We start from the raw sequence: 24718 nt of genomic DNA, 5'->3' as shown, positions 1-24718 counted from the left end.
TCATTAGGTATCAGTGTCGGTCACATGTACTATTTCCTAGAAGACGTGTTTCCAAACCAGCCGGGAGGAAGGAGGCTGCTGGTGACACCACAACTTCTGTAAGAATCACAGTTCTTCTAACACGTGTGAACTTTATTAGTGTTTGAAAACTGAGCTTAAATAATTGTTGTACCGCAGCATTTCAAAAGGGATTATGTACCAAATCCTTTGGACACTAGTTGGTACTAGTGTACGTTTTAGACTTTTCCAGATTTAAATCTTTTTTGTTACAACCCTGTTTCCAAAAAAGTTGGGACGCTGTGTGAAATATAAATAAAAAGAGAATCTGATTATTTGCGAATCATGTAAACCCATATTCGATGGAAAAAATAACAGACTACAAATCAAATGTTGAAACTGAGCAAGTTTACTGTTTTATGAAAAATGTGTCCATTTTGAATTTGATGCAAACAACACATCTCAAAAAAGTTGGAAGACGATCAACAAAAGACTGGAAATGTTTAACGCTAAAACAAAAACACCTGGTTAAACATCTCTAAACGAATCAGGTTAACTGGCAACAGATCAGTAACATGATTGAGTATAAAAAGAGTCTCAGCAGTGAAGATGGGGAGAGCTTCACCACTCTGCCTGGAAAAATAGTGCAAAAATCTAAGAATAATGTTCCTCAACATAAAATTGCAAAGAATTTCAGGATTTTATCATCCGCAGTTTATGATATCAATCTGGAGAACTCTGTAAGAAAGAGACAAGCCTGAAAACTAATATTGGATGGTCATAATATTCAGGTCCTCAGGTGGCACTACATTAAAATTCGGCAGAAATCTGGAGTGGAAATCACTGCATGGGCTCAGGAACACTTGTGAAAACCATCGTCTGTGAACACAGTTCATCGCTGTGTCCACAAATGCAGGTTAAAACTCTCCAAAGAAGAAACCAGATAGAAACATGATCCAGAAACACCGCCGCCTTCGCTGGACCGAGATCATTGAAGATGGACTGAGGTGAAGTGGAAAACTGTCCTGAGGTCTGATGGATCACAATCTGAGATTCTGTTTGGAAATCATGGACGCTGCATCCTCCAGGTTAAAGAGGAGAGGGACCATCCAGCTCGTTATCAGCTCAGTTCTAAAGCCAGCATCTGTGATGGTACAGGGATGCATTAGTGCACATGGCATGGGTAGCTGATAAACTGGCCTCCTGCAGTCCAGACCTGTCAATCATTGCATTTTAAACAGCATCCCAACTTTTTGGGAAACGGGTTTGTACAACCTCAATGTATTTTTTTGGCACTGCTTACATGCAAAGTGTTGGCAGTGTTTTACCAAGTTTTGTTGTTTGGGTCACCAGTATTGCATTAGTTATGATTAGAGGTGTCAAAATTAGCACAAATGGAAACTGTTCATATAGTCAATTTTGATAAAATGGTCAAAAATTGTAGGTTGGATCGGAGCAGACGCCTCATGTCCTCATGTTGTTCTCTCTCTTCAGTCGAGTCATGTTTGACCAGCCGGAGGAGCCGGACTATCGAACCCTCCAAGAGGAGCAGCAGGGTGGAGATCTGCAGCAGGACGAGGAGCAACACGGCTAACGGCACGCAGACCCTCAAACATCAGGAGAAGTCATCTGGCAGAAACAGGAAGACACTCTGAAGATGAGGATTTGTGAAGCCCGGAGTCGTCGTAGAAACCAGTGAATGTGGATGGACTGAATACTCAGTGAGGACAAACATCTGTCGTCAAAACATTTTGGAGTTTAATTGCAAATGCTGATTGAAAAGATGAAAGTCATATTTTTAAAAAGCAACATCCTCTTCTGCTTATTTATCACCTTACATAATACCTTTGTAGAATAAGGTGACCTTTCAAACACCCACACAGGATCTCCACAATCCTCAGAGTCCTCTCACCATCTGAGTAAAAAAACACGGGTAGTAAAACTTTTCTCACTTGTTTTGAGCAGCAGAACACAGAAATTGAGGACAGTGCTTCCAGCAGTGTTCAGTGAAATTAACAGTACATGTCTGGAACAATTTTTTTTTTTAAACTGTCGGACTGACCAGAGGCCTGAACCAAGAAGCAGGTTCAACATATCCAGGATATCTGTCTGTCATCTGGCTTAATTTAACCTCACAAACGAAATCACGCTAAGCGAATTGCTAAGTCCACCCAGTGTTTTCCCATTCAGCTCTGAGCACATTCACATAAAAGAGGAGCTGTTTCCAGCATCATGACTTAAATGTACAGCGATACATGACTGAAGCTATAGTTAAACAAATTATTTTTTTTTTAAATGACCCTAAAATGTAAAGATTTTAAAAGGAGAGTGGAGACAGGATGGTTTTTGTTTCCAGTTTGCATTGAGATGCAGCAATGCACCAAAAGCAGGTAAGCATGGATGTAAACAATGGTTTACATTTAGGAAAAGGAAATATGGAAGAAAATATATTCAAAGAATTTGTGAGACATAAACACACTGGTGAGTAAACGGTGTTTCACTGTACGAGCTGATTCTCAGCTTCCAACCACATCTCGCATCTTTATTACGTGATCATCTAAAAACAGGTGATCGTACATGGAGGGAAAACTGTTGCCCCCGTTTCCTAAGTGAGTGCGATGTGTAAAAAGCAGGTTAAGTTTAATATGTTAAAGGAGATGTATTGTCCTCATTTCCAGGTTGTTTTTTATAACTTGTATTGGTGCTGGGGCTCCACCAGAGCAGCTTCACATGACTCGCAGGGAAAAAGAAATCCTCATTGACCTTCTGCAGGCCCTTCATGCAGCTGCACAGGTGGTCCTGTCTGAAACCAGCTGTTCACCACACCCTGCAGGCATATACGAGCACAAACATCGTACGACAGCACACTCCTACTAAAAAACACCTATTTCTCTTTCTGTACTTAGAAATGGAAAACTTCTTAACTCTGATTTCTGACCCGAGCTCGGCTCTATTTACGTGAACACGACCAGACGATTGAACTGGAAGCGGGACTGAACTCATGACTTCCCCGCTGCTGTGTTTCACTCGCAGAACAGCCGACGGCCTGAAAACCGGTCGGCTCCGTCTGCACACGCTGCACTTTCACCCGCTGCCTTTGTGGGTCAGACACTGGCAGCTAAATGGAAACTGCTTAGTACAACAACATGCAAACAAGTCTGTGAGACCCCAGCAACAAAACGCACTTCACCGTCCTGGAAAACAACACTGCTAATAAATACGACGCACAACTGGAGGTTGACCTTTCTTGTCGGGGTCGAAACATTTACAAATATTTAACTGAAATTGCGCTCCTCAATATTCCAATTTAAAGTGAACAGCTTTTCTACAAAGTAAATCACAGCTCTTCATTTGAGTGTTACATTATGCAAAGTTACAAACTTCTCAGTGAACTTTACTTTTGTTAATAGAAATCTATTGCTCACTGCACGTTTGCTAACTTTCCACCGGCTGTCTGTCATTTCTTCTCAACAACTCAAATGAATCATGTAGATTGTTTATGTTCAGGGTCAGCTGATCGTCAGCTAATCGTATGTCACGTTTGTAGCACATTTCAAAAGGCGTGTTGGAGACTTTGTGTGTCTTCAGTTTGTTTAATTTTTTTGCTTTGTTTGCTTGATTGATTGATTTAAGAATAAAAGTCATTCATGCAGCTGCTTGTTGTAGATTATATCTGATGACGCCTACATGGATGCATTTTCTGGACTCAGAAGCAGGAAAGAGTCAATTTGAAGAAGACCTCAATTTACATTTCTATTTACAGTATTTTATTTTGTAAGTATTTATACTTATGTATGTTCTTATTTCTTCATAAATGTGATCTAAAACATCAGATTTTCTCACAGGTTTCATTAATTTTTTTAAGTGTCCAATAATAACAAACTAAATGTGAGCGCTAACTGTTCATCAGTTGTGCATATCAGTGCGGAGGAATTTCAGCTTGTGGATTCCTCACATGAACCGCTCCTTCCTCAACATTTCTACTGGATTCCAAAACATCAACTTTATTCTTCAACCATTTTTTTTCTTGGTTAAATAACTTGTGTTGTTCCCTCGTAGACTTTCCTTCCTCACTTAGTTTGAACCTGGAATTTCTGGTAAATGTGACTCTGTGTAAACTCCCAGAGCAGAGTATATATTAACAGGGCAGAGTATATATTAACAGAGCAGCGTATACATTAACAGAGCAGAGTATATATTAACAGAGCAGAGTATATATTAACAGAGCAGCGTATATATTAACAGAGCAGAGTATATATTAACAGAGCAGAGTATATATTAACAGAGCAGAGTATATATTAACAGAGCAGCGTATACATTAACAGAGCAGAGTATATATTAACAGGGCAGAGTATATATTAACAGAGCAGCGTATACATTAACAGAGCAGAGTATATATTAACAGAGCAGAGTATATATTAACAGAGCAGCGTATATATTAACAGAGCAGAGTATATATTAACAGAGCAGCGTATATATTAACAGAGCAGAGTATATATTAACAGAGCAGCATATATATTAACAGGGCAGAGTATATATTAACAGAGCAGCGTATACATTAACAGAGCAGCGTATATATTAACAGAGCAGAGTATATATTAACAGAGCAGAGTATATATTAACAGAGCAGAGTATATATTAACAGAGCAGAGTTTATATTAACAAAGCAGAGTATATATTAACAGAGCAGCGTATATATCAACAGAGCAGAGTTTATATTAACAGAGCAGAGTATATATCAACAGAGCAGAGTTTATATTAACAGAGCAGAGTATATATTAACAGAGCAGAGTATATATTAACAGAGCAGAGTATATATTAACAGAGCAGAGTTTATATTAACAGGGCAGAGTATATATTAACAGGGCAGAGTTTATATTAACAAAGCAGAGTATATATTAACAGAGCAGCGTATATATCAACAGAGCAGAGTTTATATTGACAGAGCAGAGTATATATTAACAGAGCAGCGTATACATTAACAGAGCAGCGTATATATTAACAGAGCAGAGTTTATATTAACAGGGCAGAGTATATATTAACAGGGCAGAGTTTATATTAACAAAGCAGAGTATATATTAACAGAGCAGCGTATATATCAACAGAGCAGCATATATATTAACAGGGCAGAGTATATATTAACAGAGCAGAGTTTATATTAACAGAGCAGCATATATATTAACAGGGCAGAGTATATATTAACAGAGCAGAGTTTATATTAACAGAGCAGCGTATATATTAACAGAGCAGAGTATATATTAACAGAGCAGCAGGGGACATTTTTTCGCTACAGCAGCATACAGAAGCAATAAGATAATAATAGAAATAATAGAATAAAATAATAGAATAGAATAGAATAATAGAAAAGCAATAAAATAGCAGTAAATAGCAGTAGAAATATAAATATAAAATATAAAATTTACAGTATACAGTACATTATATATCTATATATATTATATACAAACAAACCAAGAAACACAGTCAACATATATATATATATATATATATATATATATATATATATATACAGTACAGTATATATTTATATATATTATATAAAACAAACCAAGAAACACAGTCAACAGTGTTATTGTACTGTGATGGATTTTGCCAGAGGTGAGTTATTGTACAGTCTTATTGCGGTCGGCAGGAATGATCTCCTGTATCTGGAATGATCTCCTGTATCTGGAATGATCTCCTGTATCTGGAATGATCTCCTGTATCTGGAATGATCTCCTGTATCTGTCCTTGTGACAGCGGAGCTGGAGGAATCTTTTAGAGAAAGTGCTCCGCTGTCCCTGCAGCAGGTGGTGGAGAGGGTGAACAGGATTATCCAATATGGATAATAGTTTGTTCAGCGTCCTCCTCTCCACCACCTTTTCCAGACTATCTAGTTTGTAGCCGATGATGGAGCCGGCCTTCTTAACCAGTTTGTTAAGTCAACTATATATTAACAAAGCAGAGTATATATATTAACAAAACAGAGCAGCGTATATATTAACAGAGCAGCGTACATATTAACAGAGCAGCGTATATATTAACAGAGCAGAGTATATATTAACAGAGCAGCGTATATATTAACAGAGCAGAGTATATATTAACAGAGCAGAGTATATATTAACAGAGCAGCGTATATATTAACAGAGCAGAGTATATATTAACAGAGCAGCGTACATATTAACAGAGCAGCGTATATATTAACAGAGCAGCATATATATTAACAAAGCAGAGTATATATTAACAGAGCAGTATATATATTAACAGAGCAGAGTTTATATTAACAAAGCAGAGTATATATTAACAGAGCAGCATATATATTAACAGAGCAGAGTTTATATTAACAAAGCAGAGTATATATTAACAGAGCAGCGTATATATTAACAAAGCAGAGTATATATTAACAGAGCAGCATATATATTAACAGAGCAGAGTTTATATTAACAAAGCAGAGTGTATATTAACAAAGCAGAGTGTATATTAACAAAGCAGAGTGTATATTAACAAAGCAGAGTATATATTAACAAAGCAGAGTGTATATTAACAAAGCAGAGTGTATATTAACAAAGCAGAGTATATATTAACAGAGCAGCATATATATTAACAAAGCAGAGTATATATTAACAAAGCAGAGTGTATATTAACAAAGCAGAGTATATATTAATAAAGCAGCATATATATTAACAAAGCAGAGTATATATTAACAGAGCAGCGTATATATTAACAGAGCAGAGTATATATTAACAGAGCAGCATATATATTAACAGAGCAGCGTATATCATAACAGAGCAGCGTATATATTAACAGAGCAGCGTATATATTAACAGAGCAGAGTATATCATAATAAAGTAGCGTATATATTAACAGAGCAGAGTATACATTAACAGAGCAGAGTATATCATAATAAAGTAGCGTATATATTAACAGAGCAGAGTATACATTAACAGAGCAGCGTATATATTAACAAAGCAGAGTATATATTAACAGAGCAGAGTATATCATAATAAAGTAGCGTATATCATAACAGAGCAGTGTATATCGGGACATAAAGTCCAAGCTAAGTGTAGCTTTAAAAAAAAAAAAAAAAATTTAAAGACTCACTGAATGTAAACACAGAAATTAGTCGTGTGGAGGAGCCATTTTGCTCATTTCATTCAGGATCTCCACCTGGAGGATAACGGACAGCTGACCCAACGGCCTCCTCACATGTAAACAAACCAACATGTGGATGAAGCCAGCAATCAGACGGATGGAAATCCACCATGCAGGGAGCAAAATAATCTTTCTCTGTGGCCGATTTCCGTTTTTACCTTCAGTCAGATTTGATAAAATGTTTTAAAATTGGAGAAATCATGCCGCAGGAAAGCGTAGAGGAAGCTCCAGCGTTATTCTCAACGATAAACTGTTTAGTGCAACTTGTTTTTAAAAAGCTTTTATAATCTATTGAGCCACAACAGCCATGAGAACGGAAATACACCAGTATGATCCTTTAAACGATCACCTGCTGCTGCTTGTTAGGTTTTGTTTTCCATTTTAAATCACAGCTATGAAATAAAAACACGAGTCAGTCAGCCATCCTGTTACAGAACAAAATAAACTTACAATTAGCTGTAAGTTTTTGTCTTTCTGTCACTGAACCGTATCACAAATATCGAGTCAATAATAAAACAATATCAGTAAATTTGTACGTTGGTCGAAACCTACTGACTTCATTCAATAGCTTTTTTTAAATGATGCACAAAATCAGACTCGTTCTCTTTTTATTTTTTTTTATTTTGTAAGAATTATTAAAATGTACAAAAAAGACAACAAATACAACATAATATATTATCTGAGACTGGTGGTGTGTTTTTTTTTCCTCCCTCTGTGGTCAGGTAAAGAGAGTCAGTGGTCAAAGTGAGAGCAGCTTCTCCACGCTGAGGGGCACACGGGAAACACCAAGGAGGGGCACGGTCTATGCCAAACATAATCAAATATTAATAATAATAACAATAATAATAAAACAAATAAAAGGGCGAGCGGCGGACTGAGGTCTTGGCCGAGCAAGAAAAAGACTTCCAGCGCCAGACGGAGGAACTTCTTTGTGGCTGATGTTAGGAACCGTGACGGCGTCATACCTCGATGACCTGCAGGGGACGCCGACGCTGCTCCGTCTACCACGCGGGCGCCGTGTTCGCCAGTCGCCTCATTCGCCTGCGGAGATAAACAGGAAGTGTCAACAGCTCTCAAAACACGACGACAGACGGATGAACTGATCTCAGCGTTTCATCTATAAATTGGGTTTTTATTCAAATGTAAAAAAAAACATCATAAATTAATTTGAACATTTTCTATACGATGTGTTTATATTGTTTGTTTTGTTTGAGCACCAGCATAAACACAAAGATATGTACTTTTTATAAATGTAAAACTAGAACCGTTAACAATTAATCAATGATCAGAATTATTGGAAATTAATATTCTGTCAATCACCTTACAATGATCTGACTAATCATGTAAACTTGACTCAGTATTATCAGCCATATTTGAACATGTAATACATGTTTATAACGAACTATAATGTTGTTAGAAGCAAATATATTCCGGGAGAAAAGATAAATGAAGGCTTCTGTATAAACAAATGGTAAAGTGTGTGAAATGTTACTTTCTGAACTTTTAGAAACATAAAAACAAATTCCTGAGTTATAAAAGTGACGAGTCTGTGATTGCAGTCGAGAATAAAAAGGCTGCTGGTCTGAAACCTTGAGCTCTGTGTTCTGGTCGTTGAGATATTACAATAAGAAGAGAAGGTGGAGCTGAGGAGGAGTGATGCTGAGGATCCAGACATCAGCAGCCTGACTGCACCCAGGCATCTCAATGATGCAGACTCATCAATGAATCAATATTTGTGAACCTGGAGCTGAATTTTCAATGAAAATTCCCGTTTTCTTGATAATTAGTATAAAAATACACGTTGCTTTCCAGAAAATGAGGAAATATCAGACCTGAAGTGTTACCCATTACCAGGTGGAGGACCCGAACAGTGTGCACTGAAGCAGGTTCAAATCATGAAAAGATTCTTCCACTATTTCGAACATCCATTAATCATAAATAAAAACATCTTGAGGATTTGTTGCGTTTCACTTTCTATTATTTTACAGATGAAATCATTAATTGAGAAAAGAGCTGCCAGATTAATCAATGAAAGGAGAAATAAAACGTCTTATCAGAACTGACCACAGTAAACAGCTGGTGTTGCCATGGAGACGTCACAACTCACCTCGTGTTTCTGTCCTGGTCTCTGATCTTCTTCTCCATCTCTGCGTCCGTCAGGGTCTCCAGCAGGGGGCACCACTGGTCGGCGTCGCCTGTGTTTCTGATGGCGATCTCCACCGTGGGCAGAGGGTTCTCGCTGCAAACACACAAACACACAAACATGTTACAATCAAAACGTGTGCGACTCAGATCTTCACACCAAATAAGAGGAAGCCTGAAACCCTCTTTTAGGAAAAAACAGCTTTACATGTCAAACAGGATTTTTAAACATCAGGATTTTCCCACATTTCAGCACCAATATTGGTCCATAAACATCCCGGAGAGCTCATAAATCCCAGATTGTGTGTCCGCACATGAAGGAGCGACACGCAAACCTCGGATTTTGCATGAAGTTAAATGATTGTTCCACAGCTGTCGGGATATTTTCATTTTCCTGAGAGTAAAAGTCGGATCTGTTCACCGAATGTTTTATTCCAGAGATTTATTACAGCAGGATTTTTCCAGCGGTGACTTCAAAATAAGTAAATTTCGAACAACAACACCCGTTTCATCGATGAACAACCAAAATGTGGCAACAAGCATCTGAGTGACAATAAAAACACATTTTAGTCGGTGACTGTAAGTCGCTGTTGGATAAATGAGCATTAAAAATGGACAGAATTTTAATTGATTAGGAAATCATAAATAAACTAATAAAAGAATTTAAAGAGCGAGTTCACCCCAATGAACCTACCATTCAAATAAAATGATTTAACTATTAAAAACCTATCGTATCCACCAGGTCTGATTAATACATTTATTCTTTCATTTTGAAAGTGTAGCATACAATTTTTTTTGTAATGTAAATTTCCCATTTTATTTCTTTCTAGATGTGACTATCACCATGACGATATGTATGTAATGAAGTTTCTTGCAGCGGTGAGCGTACCTGAAGGCGTACGTCCTCTGGTGCCAGCTCAGCTGACCTCGGATGCTGTAGGCGATGGTGGTGACGAACTCTCCGCCGAGGCCGAGCTCGGAGCAGAGCTTCAGGGCGAACTTCTCCGGGGAGTTCTCTCTCTCGGACATGTCCCACTCGAACTGGTCCACCAGAGAGATGTTCCCGACGTGGATGTTGAGCTGGAGCACGGAAACGTTTCATCGGCAGGAGAAGGAGGTTTGGTTAATGACGTGTGGGGTGTGAATGTTTTTAAAGACGGCGTCGGTGCGGAGCGTCACCTTGATGATCACCCTCTGGTCCGTCTGGTCCTCCAGGATGCTGTCCGTCGGGTACGACTCGATCTGCTGCCGGATGGCCGAGGCGATGGCCGGTACGAAGGCCAGCGGGTTGAGGTCCAGGTCGTCACACAGGATCTCGGCGAACATCTCGGGTGTCATGAGCTTCTCTGAACATTTTCAAAACGTACAGTTTGAAGTCTTGGTTTTAAAAAAAGCACACATTTAGCAGACTAAGAGGAAGTGCTGACGGGACGTTACCGTTCATGTTCCAGGTGAAAGCGTCTCGGAGCTTCTGCCCCTCGATCTCCATGTCCAGACGGATCGGAACCAGGACTTCAGACTGAGTGGCGTTTTCGTGGATCACTGCCGGATCGTGGTCGTCGAAGCTGAGCGGGACAAAAACACAGGGCAGAAAATTACAGATAAGTTGATGTTATAAGTTCTGTAGAGCTCAACAGGAAGTCTGATTTTACCAGGAGTGACTTCAAACACGAGTCCACCAATCAGAACCAGCGGTGACGTCACCCGTTGGTTTGTGAACGTTATGAATCCTCCAGTTCAGATTCTGTCCGTCACCATCTTTACTAGTTCGGAGCGGTTTGGAGCAGGAAGTGACCATATTTGGACGAGCTGGGGGAGGAGCCAGAGGTGGATCTGACCGATCTGATCGGAAACCCGACGATACTACGTCCCGCCCACCGATAGCTGTAACCTGACTGCACCACAGGCCTGTCAATCAAACAGACACGCCCCCAAAAACAGGTCTTCTTGAATCTTCTTTTCTAATGAATGAGGGATTATTTTCAGATGGACCTCCAGAAAACTAAGAAGAAGGAGTGACTTTAGCTAACAACACCGAGATAACTGATGGACACATTTTATTCACTTTGGATTTGATGAGAAAAAGTAGTTCCTTCTGAACATGTTGTGGTGTAAACCGATGAGTTTTGTCATTTTTGTGTTGCGGTGTATGTTGTTGGTTTTTTTTTAATCCTCCTTTTTGGGTCCTCCAGAGACCCTCAAGTAAAATAAAAGTGTGAAATAATTCTGGTGCCTCAGAGAAGGATAACATTGGTCATATGTTGTCCATCGCTGCTGTTGTTACTTCAACCTGTATAACTTGGATATAATGAGTTAGATATGATGTATGATGTCTCCTCGGCAGCGTGGTGCTCACCACAGGGGGAAGGTCCTCTTCTTGTCGCGGCCCAGCCGGCTGCGGTTGATGGTGGTGGAGCAGGGCACTGCGTCCAGGTGGTGAGAGCTGTTGGGCAGCGTGGGAACCCACTGACTGTTCCTCTTGGCCTTCTGTTCCCTGGTGACACACCAACACACACAGAGACACGTTCACATCCAAAATATAAAGAGGTGATCATGTTCTTTACTCTTTCCCACTTCGAGCTGTAAAACTGGCATGAAGTCATCGTACTAGCACAGACTTTAATATCACCGATTATCAGACTGTCTATTTAAATGTTTTAGCAAAAACACAATAATACATGTGAAACCTCCGGCTTCCAAATCATTCACAAATATATTTGCATTTTATAATCTAAACTTTTTTCCCATCTTAATTAGCAAACATGAAATTTAAAATGGCTGAAATAAAAGATTTGACTATATTTTCTGGTTTTTTTTCATGACTGTAATACTGTGCGTAGAGATTTATTAAGGTTATGTTTCTGTAGCTAATGCTTATACACCTCCTTTAAGTGCACCTCCTTTAAATGCTGAACCAGATTATAGATTTTACATCCCATATAAATACACAGATCAGCCACAACATTAAAAGCACCATCAGGTTGAATCAGCTCTGACCTGTCCGGCACCAACATGTGCTGCATCCATGTGAGCAGCAGGAAGGTGTGAGGTCGGACATGAATGGATGGAACTGTATTTGGAGCTCATCCATCAGATGATGCATCGGACTGAGATCTGGAGGATTCGAAGGTGAACTTAACACCTTGAACTCTTTGTCATGTTGCTGCCATCAGGGACCAGCGTCGCCGTTAGCTGTGTGTCAGATCCACATCCCAGCAGGACATTGTCCAGAGCATCACACTGCCTCTCGGGCTCTCCTTTTTCCCATAATGCATCCTGCTGCCGGTCACTGAATGATACTTTTTTGAACACCAATTTGATCAAATTCATAGTAAAAAGGAATATTACATAAAGGACATCTGTTGATTTTATGCAGTTTAAGGGGGGGGGGGGGGGGGGGGGGGGGGGAGTTTTCCTGAAGCAATAATTTACAGATGTCCCCTAAATGCCTCACAAGCAAGCTACAATTTACCGATGTTCTCTAAACGCCTCACATGCAGGGTATCAACAGATGCTGGTTCAGAGGCTGCACACAGACGTGTCTCCAGTTGCTCAGATGGGTATGTGGCCAAAATACATACATGCAGCAAAAATTAGGCGCTTTTAAATAAAAGCATCTCAGTACCTGAGATAGGCGGGCGGCTCCGTGCTGATGGAAACAGCTTTGTACTTCTCATCGTTTCCTTCCAGGATCTCCTCGACCTCCGAAGCCTTCAGCAGCGTCACGCTGGTGGCCAGCTGAGTGTAGCCGTGATCTGGGAGAAGAGCGGGAGTCAGAGCGGTGCTGAAGCTGCAGCTGATGGAGCGAATGTGGGACGGAGCTGCCGCGTCATTATTAAAATGATCATCACTGTGTGTCACGTGTAACCTCATCACAGCTTCTTTCCCAGTTATAAAATGAGAGATGAGGTTTTCCACACCAGCGTGTAGGATTTAGTGTTCCAGCGGTGTGGTCGCAGACTTCAACCGAACACAACTCGCCCTTTGCGACTCTACGGAGGGCAGCCGGTGTTTTGTTCATCAGGTACATCAATATATTTTCAAAACGAGATAGAGGATGAGACAATTGTGTTTTCATGGTGTGGTGCAGCGCTTTAAATTCACGGAGCCTCGCCTCCGTCAGGGGAAATAAAGACATTTATAACGTGTCATTGTCGCCTAAAGAGAGAGGCCATCGCTAACGGCTAAGCTACACCTACTGGCAGCTCTGAACAGTTTGTAAACAACTGAGGGATTAGTGAGAAAGCTGTTAAAAGAAGGAGAGTTGCGAGAGTTTGAGCTAAAGTCATTTAAGTAAATGAGTTATCACATTAAAATGAAACGGGCTGAGAGACGCACAACCGCCTCCGGTAACACAGAAACATCAGCGGCTGTAAATGAGCATTTATGGCAGTAAATCCCCCTAAATCCTACATACTGGTCCTTTACAGACAAATATCTGCCGAGTTTTGAATATCATGAAACATATTAATATTACACTTTAAACACTTCATAATAAAGAAAGAAAGAAACACGTTTTAACTGTTGTTCCTATTTAGTTTCTGTCTTCAAGATACGTTTCCACACAAACCTACCAACTCTTCTAATTGTTTCATGGTTAAATTATTTAATGTTTCTACATTACATATGATGGAGATTCAAAGCTCGACCGACCGTGTGACGACTCCACGATCTTCTTGCGCTCTTCTACTGATGCCAGCTTCCTCCATAGCGACGGGTACCGTTTGTACAGAGAGCCTCTGAACATCCGAAGGTAGTTTCCCACCTGAACAAAGACCACAGGAACAAACAGAGGATCAAGAAACATGAAGACAGATCACTCACTAATCAATCAATCAATCAATCAATCAATCAATCAATCATGACTCATTCATTTCCTGGTTGTGGTTTAAAAAATGTGGTGATTTTGGAGGGTGGGGGGGGAGAGGGGGGTTCTTGGTGGTTTATGTACGAACAATTAAATTAACAATTTAATTAAATCATGACTTTTTTTTATTTTCTTTTTTAAATGATCTAATACTGATTCTTTGGATCTTGAAAAATCTAATATGTAATGGAGGCACTTTATTTCCTCAAATGAGTTTCATGTTGCACCATATGTCTGTTAGAGGCTGATATGACCCAGTAAAAGTAATAATAATAATAATAATAATAATAATAATAAACTTCTATAGCACCTTTCATACAAGAATGCAGCACAAAGTGCTTCACAGCAAGACAATTACATGGTGTTTCATATAAAAACAGATATAAGGGGACATAAAAAATATAGCAAAGAAACGAGAAGAACAGATCAAATTAAACACAAATAGAGTTCAACTATAAAATAAGTCAAACCGTCTGATTTGAGGTGAAGTGTGAAGGCGGTCTGTCGATGGGACTGATGGACATCATTCAGTTACACATCACTTACTGGTTCGACACTTGTGTGACCAAGACAATAAAAACACGTGTATACACACATATATATATACATATATATACATATATATACATATATATATACATATATATATATATATATATATGTATATATAAGATAAACGGAGGAGAGCTGGTTGGAGTAACGGAGACTTTAACTGGATGTTTATCGACGGTGCTTCACCAACTTTATTTTGATCGCTGCTTGCTGAAACTATTTTAACCTTCACTGAAGTTGAATAACCCCAAACATAGCCAAGGAGTCCCAGAGGAGGTGCATGAAGGAGTCCCAGAGTCATGAAGGAGTCCCGGAGGAGGTCATGAAGGAGTCCCGGAGTCATGAAGGAGTCCCGGAGGAGGTCATGAAGGAGTCCCGGAGTCATGAAGGAGTCCCGGAGGAGGTCATGAAGGAGTCCCGGAGTCATGAAGGAGTCCCGGAGGAGGTCATGAAGGAGTCCCGGAGTCATGAAGGAGTCCCGGAGGAGGTCATGAAGGAGTCCCGGAGGAGGTCATGAAGGAGTCCCGGAGGAGGTCATGAAGGAGTCCCGGAGTCATGAAGGAGTCCCGGAGGAGGTCATGAAGGAGTCCCGGAGGAGGTCATGAAGGAGTCCCGGAGGAGGTCATGAAGGAGTCCCAGAGGAGGTCATGAAGGAGTCCCGGAGGAGGTCATGAAGGAGTCCCGGAGGAGGTCATGAAGGAGTCCCGGAGGAGGTCATGAAGGAGTCCCGGAGGAGGTCATGAAGGAGTCCCAGAGTCATGAAGGAGTCCCAGAGGAGGTCATGAAGGAGTCCCAGAGGAGGTCATGAAGGAGTCCCAGAGGAGGTCATGAAGGAGTCCCAGAGTCATGAAGGAGTCCCGGAGTCATGAAGGAGTCCCGGAGGAGGTCATGAAGGAGTCCCAGAGTCATGAAGGAGTCCCGGAGGAGGTCATGAAGGAGTCCCGGAGGAGGTCATGAAGGAGTCCCGGAGGAGGTCATGAAGGAGTCCCGGAGGAGGTCATGAAGGAGTCCCAGAGGAGGTCATGAAGGAGTCCCAGAGGAGGTCATGAAGGAGTCCCAGAGGAGGTCATGAAGGAGTCCCGGAGGAGGTCATGAAGGAGTCCCGGAGGAGGTCATGAAGGAATCCCGGAGGAGGTCATGAAGGAGTCCCGGAGGTCCTGAAGGAGTCCCGGAGGAGGTCCTGAAGGAGGAGGTGATGAAGGAGGAGGTCCTGAAGGAGGAAGTCCTGAAGGAGGAGGTCATGAAGGAGTCCAGGAGGTCCTGAAGGAGTCCCGGAGGAGGTCCTGAAGGAGGAGGTGATGAAGGAGGAGGTCCTGAAGGAGGAGGTCTTGAAGGAGGAGGTCCTGAAGGAGGAGGTCATGAAGGAGTCCAGGAGGTCCTGAAGGAGGAGGTGATGAAGGAGGAGGTCCTGAAGGAGGAGGTGATGAAGGAGGAGGTCCTGAAGGAGGAGGTCCTGAAGGAGGAGGTGATGAAGGAGGAGGTCATGAAGGAGGAGGTGATGAAGGAGGAGGTCCTGAAGGAGGAGGTGATGAAGGAGGAGGTCATGAAGGAGTCCAGGAGGTCCTGAAGGAGGAGGTGATGAAGGAGGAGGTCCTGAAGGAGGAGGTCCTGAAGGAGGAGGTGATGAAGGAGGAGGTGATGAAGGAGGAGGTCCTGAAGGAGGAGGTGATGAAGGAGGAGGTCATGAAGGAGTCCAGGAGGTCCTGAAGGAGGAGGTGATGAAGGAGGAGGTCCTGAAGGAGGAGGTGATGAAGGAGGAGGTCCTGAAGGAGGAGGTCCTGAAGGAGGAGGTGATGAAGGAGGAGGTCATGAAGGAGGAGGTGATGAAGGAGGAGGTCCTGAAGGAGGAGGTGATGAAGGAGGAGGTCATGAAGGAGTCCAGGAGGTCCTGAAGGAGGAGGTCCTCAAGGAGGAGGTCTTGAAGGAGGAGGTCCTGAAGGAGGAGGTCATGAAGGAGTCCAGGAGGTCCTGAAGGAGGAGGTGATGAAGGAGGAGGTCCTGAAGGAGGAGGTGATGAAGGAGGAGGTCCTGAAGGAGGAGGTCCTGAAGGAGGAGGTGATGAAGGAGGAGGTCATGAAGGAGGAGGTGATGAAGGAGGAGGTCCTGAAGGAGGAGGTGATGAAGGAGGAGGTCATGAAGGAGTCCAGGAGGTCCTGAAGGAGGAGGTCCTCAAGGAGGAGGTCTTGAAGGAGGAGGTCCTGAAGGAGGAGGTCATGAAGGAGTCCAGGAGGTCCTGAAGGAGGAGGTGATGAAGGAGGAGGTCCTGAAGGAGGAGGTGATGAAGGAGGAGGTCCTGAAGGAGGAGGTCATGAAGGAGTCCAGGAGGTCCTGAAGGAGGAGGTGATGAAGGAGGAGGTCCTGAAGGAGGAGGTGATGAAGGAGGAGGTCCTGAAGGAGGACTCAGCCCTTGTTCGGGTTGTTGGATGTAAACAACCGTTATCTTGTTAGCTCAACGTTAGCTCGCTCCAGACGAAGGGAGCCATCGGAGGTCTCCGGTCAAACTGACCTCCGTTACATCTGAGTTTATATAGATATATAGACATATATATATAGGTGTATATAGGTATATATAGGTGTATATAGGTATATATGGGTTTCAGCCCCACCATGGATTTCAGTTACATTAACAACAAATCTAAATAAATGATTTTAGCTGCTCATGCGCTGCTGCCGTCCTCCCCTAAGCTAAGCTAAGCTAAGCTAGTGACTAGCTGCGAGTCGACCGGCTGGGCAGCTTCACCACCTCCGGGTCAGAGAGGTGCACCCTTCACACAGCGGCCTGGTAAACAGGTGAATACTCACCTCAGATCCAATCATGTAGAAGTCTCCATCCTCCTCCAGCTGGAACTTGACCGGTTTTTGTCCAAACGTTTTGCTAAGCGCCATACTGAAATGAAATAACAAAGCTCCGTGCTGCTGCGCAGGCGCGAACAACAACTTTACCCTGTCGCAGACAAATGACGTTTTGCTGAGCCGTTAATCAGTCTGTCAATCAACAATTGAATCGCTAAACCTGCCAGTGTGTATCTATTACATCAAAATATCTATCTCAACATTTCTTGTAATATAACTTAATGATAACTTATGCAAATATATATTTCAATAAATATATCATGTGTAATATTGAGTGTCAAAATTAGATATATGATAAAAGGAGGCATTTGTTTAAACTAATTTTACATGTCCATAAATCCATACACCCAGCATGACTATGGTGAGGACAGCTTTGCACACTATTGGCAATATCTTACCTGACTTCATGACACTTTTAAGGAGGGCCTGGTTATACTTCCAACAATATCACGTGACTAATTCAGACATCTATGTTCAGATTTTGAAAGAAATAATAATTTAAGAGGGAAAAATAAAAAGATTATAAATATTACAAGTTGTAAACTTTTCAACATAGAAACTGCTTTTTAATTGTTTTCTATCCTTTCAGTTTATGAAGAAGATCATCGCATTACAACAGCAAACAGTTCATTTTTAATGTCCGTTTGCTGCACACATACTGGACACGTTCATAACTGCAGTCCACATAAAGTAAATCAGCAGTTTTTAATAAACACCTGAGAACGTTCCTTAAGTTTCCTTCAAGTGTTGTTTATTCACTTCTTACTATAAAATACTTGATTTTTTGTTTTCCCCCTCTTTCATGCTCAGTTTCATGGAGTTGTGTCACGTAGAGGATCTTCACAAGTGACTCTCAAAGATCGTAACATGAACCAACTTCTCACAACAAACATCAGAAAGACACAGAAGTCATTTTTACTTTTATAAACTTAATGTTTATTCGTATATACATGAATATATTAATCTATAACCAAGAAAGGAGAGAATGTACAATGCAAAACAAATTCTCTATATACAAATCAATAAATAAACAAAAGACATAATCAAGGACAGGTTTGTTTTTCTACACAGGTTCTGTGTTTCTGGGGAAAAAGTCCAAATGAAGGAGAGACTGCAGTTAGAAAAAGTTCTGAAGTTCTTTTTGTTAAAATGGGAAATGGCACCCAAGCACAGTTCAGGGGAACGAAACAAAAAAATAAAAATAAAAGGAAGAACACACACCACGGCAGCTGGTTTCCAGTTTGTAGTTGTTTTTTTTTTTGTAAACGCAGCCTTTTTTTTTGTTCAAACTCGCACAGAATCAGGTCAAATCACAAAAAAGGTACGTCATCGTCACCACGGCTACAACGATACACAGACCAGTCCATCATATCAAGCTCACCAGCACAGAAACACTCGCAGGGGTCGCAAAAGTCCTCTTTTAAGTTTTACTCAACGTTCACGTCCACGCGAAGCCTCAGAGACGGAGCTGCTGCAGGAACCCGGCCGGTGAACGACCGGTGAACGACCGGTGAACATCCGGTGAACATCCGGTGAACGACCGGTGAACGACCGGTGAACGATCGGTGAACATCCGGTGAACATCCAGTGAACGACCGGTGAACATCCGGTGAACGACCGGTGAACGACCGGTGAACATCCGGTGAACATCCGGTGAACGACCGGTGAACATCCGGTGAACGACCGGTGAACGACCGGTGAACGACCGGTGAACATCCGGTGAACATCCAGTGAACGACCGGTGAACGACCGGTGAACATCCGGTGAACATCCGGTGAACATCCGGTGAACGACCGGTGAACATCCGGTGAACATCCGGTGAACGACCGGTGAACATCCGGTGAACGACCGGTGAACATCCGGTGAACGACCGGTGAACGACCGGTGAACATCCGGTGAACGACCGGTGAACGACCGGTGAACATCCGGTGAACGACCGGTGAACGACCGGTGAACATCCGGTGAACATCCGGTGAACATCCGGTGAACGACCGGTGAACATCCGGTGAACGACCGGTGAACATCCGGTGAACATCCGGTGAACGACCGGTGAACATCCGGTGAACGACCGGTGAACGACCGGTGAACATCCGGTGAACATCCGGTGAACATCCAGTGAACGACCGGTGAACGACCGGTGACCATCCGGTGAACGACCGGTGAACATCCGGTGAACGACCGGTGAACATCCGGTGAACATCCGGTGAACGACCGGTGAACATCCGGTGAACATCCGGTGAACGACCGGTGAACATCCGGTGAACATCCGGTGAACATCCGGTGAACGTCCGGTGAACATCCGGTGAACGACCGGTGAACATCCGGTGAACGACCGGTGAACGACCGGTGAACATCCGGTGAACGACCGGTGAACGACCGGTGAACATCCGGTGAACGACCGGTGAACGACCGGTGAACATCCGGTGAACATCCGGTGAACATCCGGTGAACGACCGGTGAACATCCGGTGAACGACCGGGGGACAGACGACGGTATGACAACGAGACGGTTTCTGTCCCGACCGAACAGCACGGAGAAGGAACACACGCTGCATTCAAGGGAGGTTTAGAAAAGGGAAAGACGAAGGCAGCTGATTTGTACTTTTTCTTTTTATCAAACTAACGTGGATTAATCCGCCGCAGAAAACAGTCCCCACCGAGTGCTCTATTTAGATCTTCAGTTTGAACCAGCGGGAGGAAACATATAAAATGATATAAACACACCTCATTAAAGTCTCATGAAAACAGGTCATGAAACTTGGTTAAAGTGATGGTCAGTTCGTAAGATTCTTCTTTTCCTTCACATCATCAAACCAAACGTTCCCTGCGGCACTTTTTTCACGGATCGTTCCTCAGATGAAGCTTCTGGGTGGAATAAAAAAAAAAAAAAAAGAACGAGATGTTCAATCGTGACGGAGCCTCAACAAGAAGTTTAAAAGATTAAAACAAACAAAAAACAGGAGGATAAATTCATGAAGTTTCTACATCAGCTTGAGGTTTCTTGGACAGAATCTAATTCTCCACATGGAAACGGCTGCACACTTTTTTAGTGGGTTTTTTCTCCTGAAAAATGCAACGACATAAAACCTTGATTTTTTTTTATCTGTTCAAAGCAACTTTCTCTTCCTTTCTCTTATTTTTGGCACGTCGGGTCAAAGCATGCGGCCGTCGCTGCTCTCAGACGAGGGTGCGGATGTTCACTACAACTCCATTAAAGGGGGGAATGAGACGCTAGTGAGGTTCACAGTGCTCGACGTGACACGCCGATCAACAGGCAAGAGAGGGTCCGGACGCAAGGGTCGAAGGTCACAGTGTTCAACAGCGAAGGGGTTTCACGGCACAAACAACATCCAAGACAGCCGGACAACGCGCTCATCAACCGTATTGCTCTCGCAGGTTTTGGTTTTTTTTGGGGTTCTTCACTCATTTGATTCAAGATATTTTCGAACTTCATGCAGATGAAAAAAAAAAAAAAAGGCCACACATGGTAGCGAGCTCACGTAGTGTTTGTGTAGATATGAACAACTTCAGGAAAAATCCAACCTTTGATATTCAGTCATCAAGTGTTTTTGGTGAAACTACTTCCCCCATAATTAGCGATTTCCTACATTTCCCAGAATGCTATGCAACAGCACTCAAACTAAGCCGTTTCCCTCCAGAGCTCCAGATTCCTCTACATGGAGCTGCAGTGACAGACATACTCTGAACTCAAAGATTTTCTAAAACCCCCAAAAAATACAAACCCAGAAGTGTCGGGAATGGATTAAATATTCTAAGATGTGATGCAAAACATTAACGAGCTCACTGCCAACAGAAGAAGGTGACTTTAGTCGGTTCGTCCTCGTGTTTAAAGGTCTTTCTTCTGGGTCACGCTGGGTTACATGTTTCCTCATCCTGTCATACCAGACCCAGAAGATGTGGCGTCTGGAGAATAAGACCTCGTTTTGAAGTCACAGATAAAAACAGCTGATCCTGTGTGACAGTTAAATCAACAAGTTAGAAATGAGGAGCTGATGTTAAGTGAAATAAAGAACCTATTGTTTCAGAAACTATCTGAGAATCTAGAGGCCACATCGTCCTCTGTTGTCGCTTTGAACTAATAAACACGTGCTGTCATTTAACATTCACGGGAATAAAAGAAACGCAAATATTGGAAGTGCATCACCAAAAACAACCTTTTGAAGATCAGCTTCAAGTGTTGTTAGGTTGGATTTTTTTCCTTCACGGAAACAGAGAAGAACATCACAGAGAAGAAAGAAGAGTTTGTTCCCTCACGTGCAGCTCGGCAGCATCGCGGTCGTCCTTCAGGGCTCCGACGCACAGACGCGTTTTCTTTTGAACACGTTAACATGTTTTCAACACACGTCCTGTTGGTTGGAGCCCAGAGAGGAAAGAAGCTGCAGCGCTGCAGCACACAGGCCCGGCATGGCACATCTGAAAAGTGGTTACTGAGGGACATGAAGGATGAGCCGCCATGTTGGAAGAACTAAACCACTGAACTACCGTGGCAAGGGGGCGGGGCTTAAACCAAAGCATCAGTCTGCTGGTAGAAAAGGTTTGAATATTGTTCTTTTGGGAATCTGACAGAATATCTTTTTATTTATTGTTTCATGAATGGCTCGAGTTTCTCAAGAGTTTCTCTCCTGCAGTGTTCAGGGAACACGGGAAGATCTCAAAGTGGATTATTAGGATGAAAAATAAAGTGTTGGATGCGTGCAGCAGAAAAAAACCCATCTGAAGACTGATTCCAGTGTTTTAGAAGATAAAAATGTTTCATCAAAACTGAATACTTAAACTTATTTTTGCAATTATTAAGTTCAAATTTAATTATATCAAATGTTTGAAATAGAAATGTATTTTTTAGAAAAGGGTTAAGATGTATGGAAGCAGGATGTCATTTCTGTAGACAAATTAGAAATAATAAAAAAAAATTTAGACTTAAAATCGGATAATTTGGCGATTTTGGCAAAACAAGCAACGTGACAACATACATTTTTCACATTTAGAGCAGAGAACTGGAAAAATAACTGATAGAAAAGACAATTGGCAGCTCAATCTGGAGGAAAAATACTTTTTAGCTGGTTGTGACCATATCATAATTTTGATCTCATATCTCGATAAGCTATTTCGATAAACTTTTATCAAGTAATGTCTGAATGTTTTTATTGTTCTCCATTTTCATTTACTTTCTTTTTGTCCTGGCAGAACAGGTTTCTAAATGTTTGAAAGATGAACAATAATTTCATAAAAACAGCAGACGTGACGTTTAAACGTCCGGCAGAGAGAAGAGACGCACGCTGCAGCTGTCGTCCAACATGGCGGCCGGCGGTCGGGAGAGAAGAGAGGAAGGTGTGACGTGCAGCCGGCACGACGTCGTCAGAGATAATTAGCAGCACCATATCCGAACAGAGATGCAAATGTACAAAGCAACATGAGAAAATAAGCGTTGATATCGTGACGAGTCAATTAACAAAATGTCACAGTCCGTTTCAGAAGATACTGCAGGAAGGTGTTAATCCGTATGTACACGCAGGGTTTTGTTCTGTTTCCGGTCCCAGGCGGAGGTCCTTCACCGTGTAGTGGTTACGATTCATTAGTAAAAAAATGAAAAGTGGCGTGTGAATGGTGGCGGTGCCCTCCGGCCTCTTGACACCACGTCCTTGTTTCAGGCCTCGTGACCTTCTGTTTTTTGTTTTGTTTTTGTAACTTGGCAGCGTTCAGAAGTGAAAAGAGTTTCGGGTCGCTCCACGTCGGCGTCGCTGGTGTTGGAAAGCTGAGAGAGCGAAACCTCCCGAGACGCCGCTGACATCAGGGACCCCGAGGTGAGACGGTAAAGGCGGCGGCAACACTCACAAAAAAAAAAAAAAAAAGCTCCCTGAAAAAATAGGAACACATTCCAACACCTGGCAAACACACACACACACACACACACACACACACACACACACACACCACACACACACACACACACACTCATTCACACACTCACTCACTCACTCACACACACACACACACACACACACACACACACACCACACACACACACACACACACTCATTCACACACTCACTCACTCACTCACACACACACACTCACTCACACACACACACACACTCACTCACACACACACACACACTCACTCACTCACACACTCACTCAGGCGCGTGTGTGTTTAGCTGCTGCGGCGTCGTATCGTCCGTGAACGTCCACTCCGAGCCAGGAGACGCGTGCATGAAGACCGAAGAGTATAATACAGAGATGAAGGCGGCACATTAAAAAAGTGTTTCATCCGAGGTGCAAAAAAATCCCCTCGTGAACAAGAGGCTGGAACTGAAACGTTTCAGGGCCGACCGAGTGATGCTGAAGATGTAAACAGTTGTAAACGAAAGGTGACGGACCGGGAAACGAAACGCTCTTCACGACCGACGCTGGCGTTTCGGACGGAGCGGAGGCGGGACGGAGAGTCTGAGCGGCGCCCGACGCCGGCGAGGCCTCGGAGGGTCCCGGGGACGCCACGTCCGCCGCTAAGTGCTTAAAGTGCTCCGCTGCTTCCCGCTCGGCCCAAAAACTCAGAGACCTTCGGGTCAGAAACGTTCTTCTGAGGAGGCCTCGGAGGGGGGGGGGGTGAGGGGAGGGGCAGGAAGTGGCGAGTTTGTCCTCAGAAAATCCCTTTAGCGATTTTCAGTCCCTTCTGCTTCATGCGCGGCAGCGTGGAGCTCGCCACGTTCTTGGCGCGCACCGGCCGCGCCAGGCCGCGCTTCTTCAGCACGAAGTCGTAGTTGGCAGTGGAGTTCATGGCGTAGAAGACGTTGGCGTTGTCCGGGATACGCAGCTCTGCGGGAACACACCAACGACAGGAAGTCACTCAAGATGTTTACGAGGACGCTTCTCAAGAAGCGGTGTTACTTTGGGGGGAGTAAATGAAACTAAATCTAAATTGTGAATGACGATCTTTCATAACGTCTGTTCTCAGAGAGGGCGGAGAGTTGCGTCGGGACGGGAGGCGGGAGAGTCGTCCCTCCCAGCAGGTTAGCGAGCTCATTTCTGTTTCGTGTTGAGCGTAGCCGTACGGAGGTAAAAGAACTCGTCTTTGGTGCTGCAACGACACGATAGTTAACTACCGGCGTCGCTCCTTCGCCGTCGGGGGAAACCAACCGTC

The 24718-nt window shown here is 42.9% G+C and overlaps 3 protein-coding genes across 9 annotated transcripts in view; 1 reads left to right on the top strand and 2 right to left on the bottom strand.

Annotated features, from left to right (window-relative positions):
* The window catches only part of LOC138210300 (stromelysin-3-like), a 75154-nt gene extending 71409 nt beyond the window's left edge, over positions 1–3745 (top strand). The window contains 2 exon segments of the mRNA XM_069169365.1: positions 8–98; positions 1492–3745. Of these exon segments, the coding sequence (XP_069025466.1) occupies positions 8–98; positions 1492–1591 (191 nt within the window). The 3' untranslated portion in view covers positions 1592–3745.
* A 4001-nt stretch (positions 3746–7746) lies between these two features.
* smarcb1a (SWI/SNF related BAF chromatin remodeling complex subunit B1a) lies at positions 7747–17635 on the bottom strand. Of its 2 annotated transcripts, XM_069169368.1 has the most exons (10): positions 17510–17635; positions 13942–14053; positions 12914–13043; positions 11645–11782; positions 10726–10853; positions 10468–10634; positions 10178–10368; positions 9254–9385; positions 8112–8187; positions 7747–7948 (listed from the first exon to the last, which is right to left on the bottom strand). In XM_069169368.1, exons 1-9 carry the CDS (start codon positions 17591–17593, stop codon positions 8148–8150), a joined length of 1122 nt encoding a protein of 373 aa, XP_069025469.1. In that variant the 5' UTR covers positions 17594–17635; the 3' UTR covers positions 7747–7948; positions 8112–8147. The 2 variants fall into 2 exon arrangements, with proteins under 2 accessions (XP_069025469.1, XP_069025468.1); XM_069169367.1 differs by having other exon boundaries at positions 7747–8187; positions 17510–17634.
* An 843-nt stretch (positions 17636–18478) lies between these two features.
* LOC138210242 (ral guanine nucleotide dissociation stimulator-like) overlaps positions 18479–24718 on the bottom strand; it is a 60822-nt gene continuing 54582 nt past the window's right edge. For 5 of the 6 annotated variants that reach the window (XM_069169293.1, XM_069169292.1, XM_069169291.1 and 2 more), the window contains exon 18: positions 18479–24393. In XM_069169293.1, coding sequence (XP_069025394.1) covers positions 24218–24393 — 176 coding nt within the window. In that variant the 3' untranslated portion in view covers positions 18479–24217. The remainder of the gene's footprint in view (positions 24394–24718) is intronic. The other variant, XR_011179238.1, reaches the window with a different exon arrangement.

The sequence above is a fragment of the Embiotoca jacksoni genome, unplaced genomic scaffold (genome assembly GCF_022577435.1).
Source record: "Embiotoca jacksoni isolate LCO1_2020_lvr unplaced genomic scaffold, fEmbJac1.0.p SCAF_44, whole genome shotgun sequence".
Classification (NCBI taxonomy): domain Eukaryota; kingdom Metazoa; phylum Chordata; class Actinopteri; family Embiotocidae; genus Embiotoca; species Embiotoca jacksoni.
This window is presented reverse-complemented; position numbering and strand designations above follow the sequence as displayed.

Coding starts and splice junctions, on each gene's coding strand:
- smarcb1a (XM_069169368.1), bottom strand. CDS start 17,593: ATGGCGCTTAGCAAAACGTTTGGACAAAAACCGGTCAAGTTCCAGCTG. Junction 14,054..17,509: donor TCTACATGATTGGATCTGAG/GTGAGTATTCAC, acceptor GTCTTTGTTCAG/GTGGGAAACTACCTTCGGAT. Junction 9,386..10,177: donor CAGAGGACGTACGCCTTCAG/GTACGCTCACCG, acceptor GTGTGTTTGCAG/CGAGAACCCTCTGCCCACGG.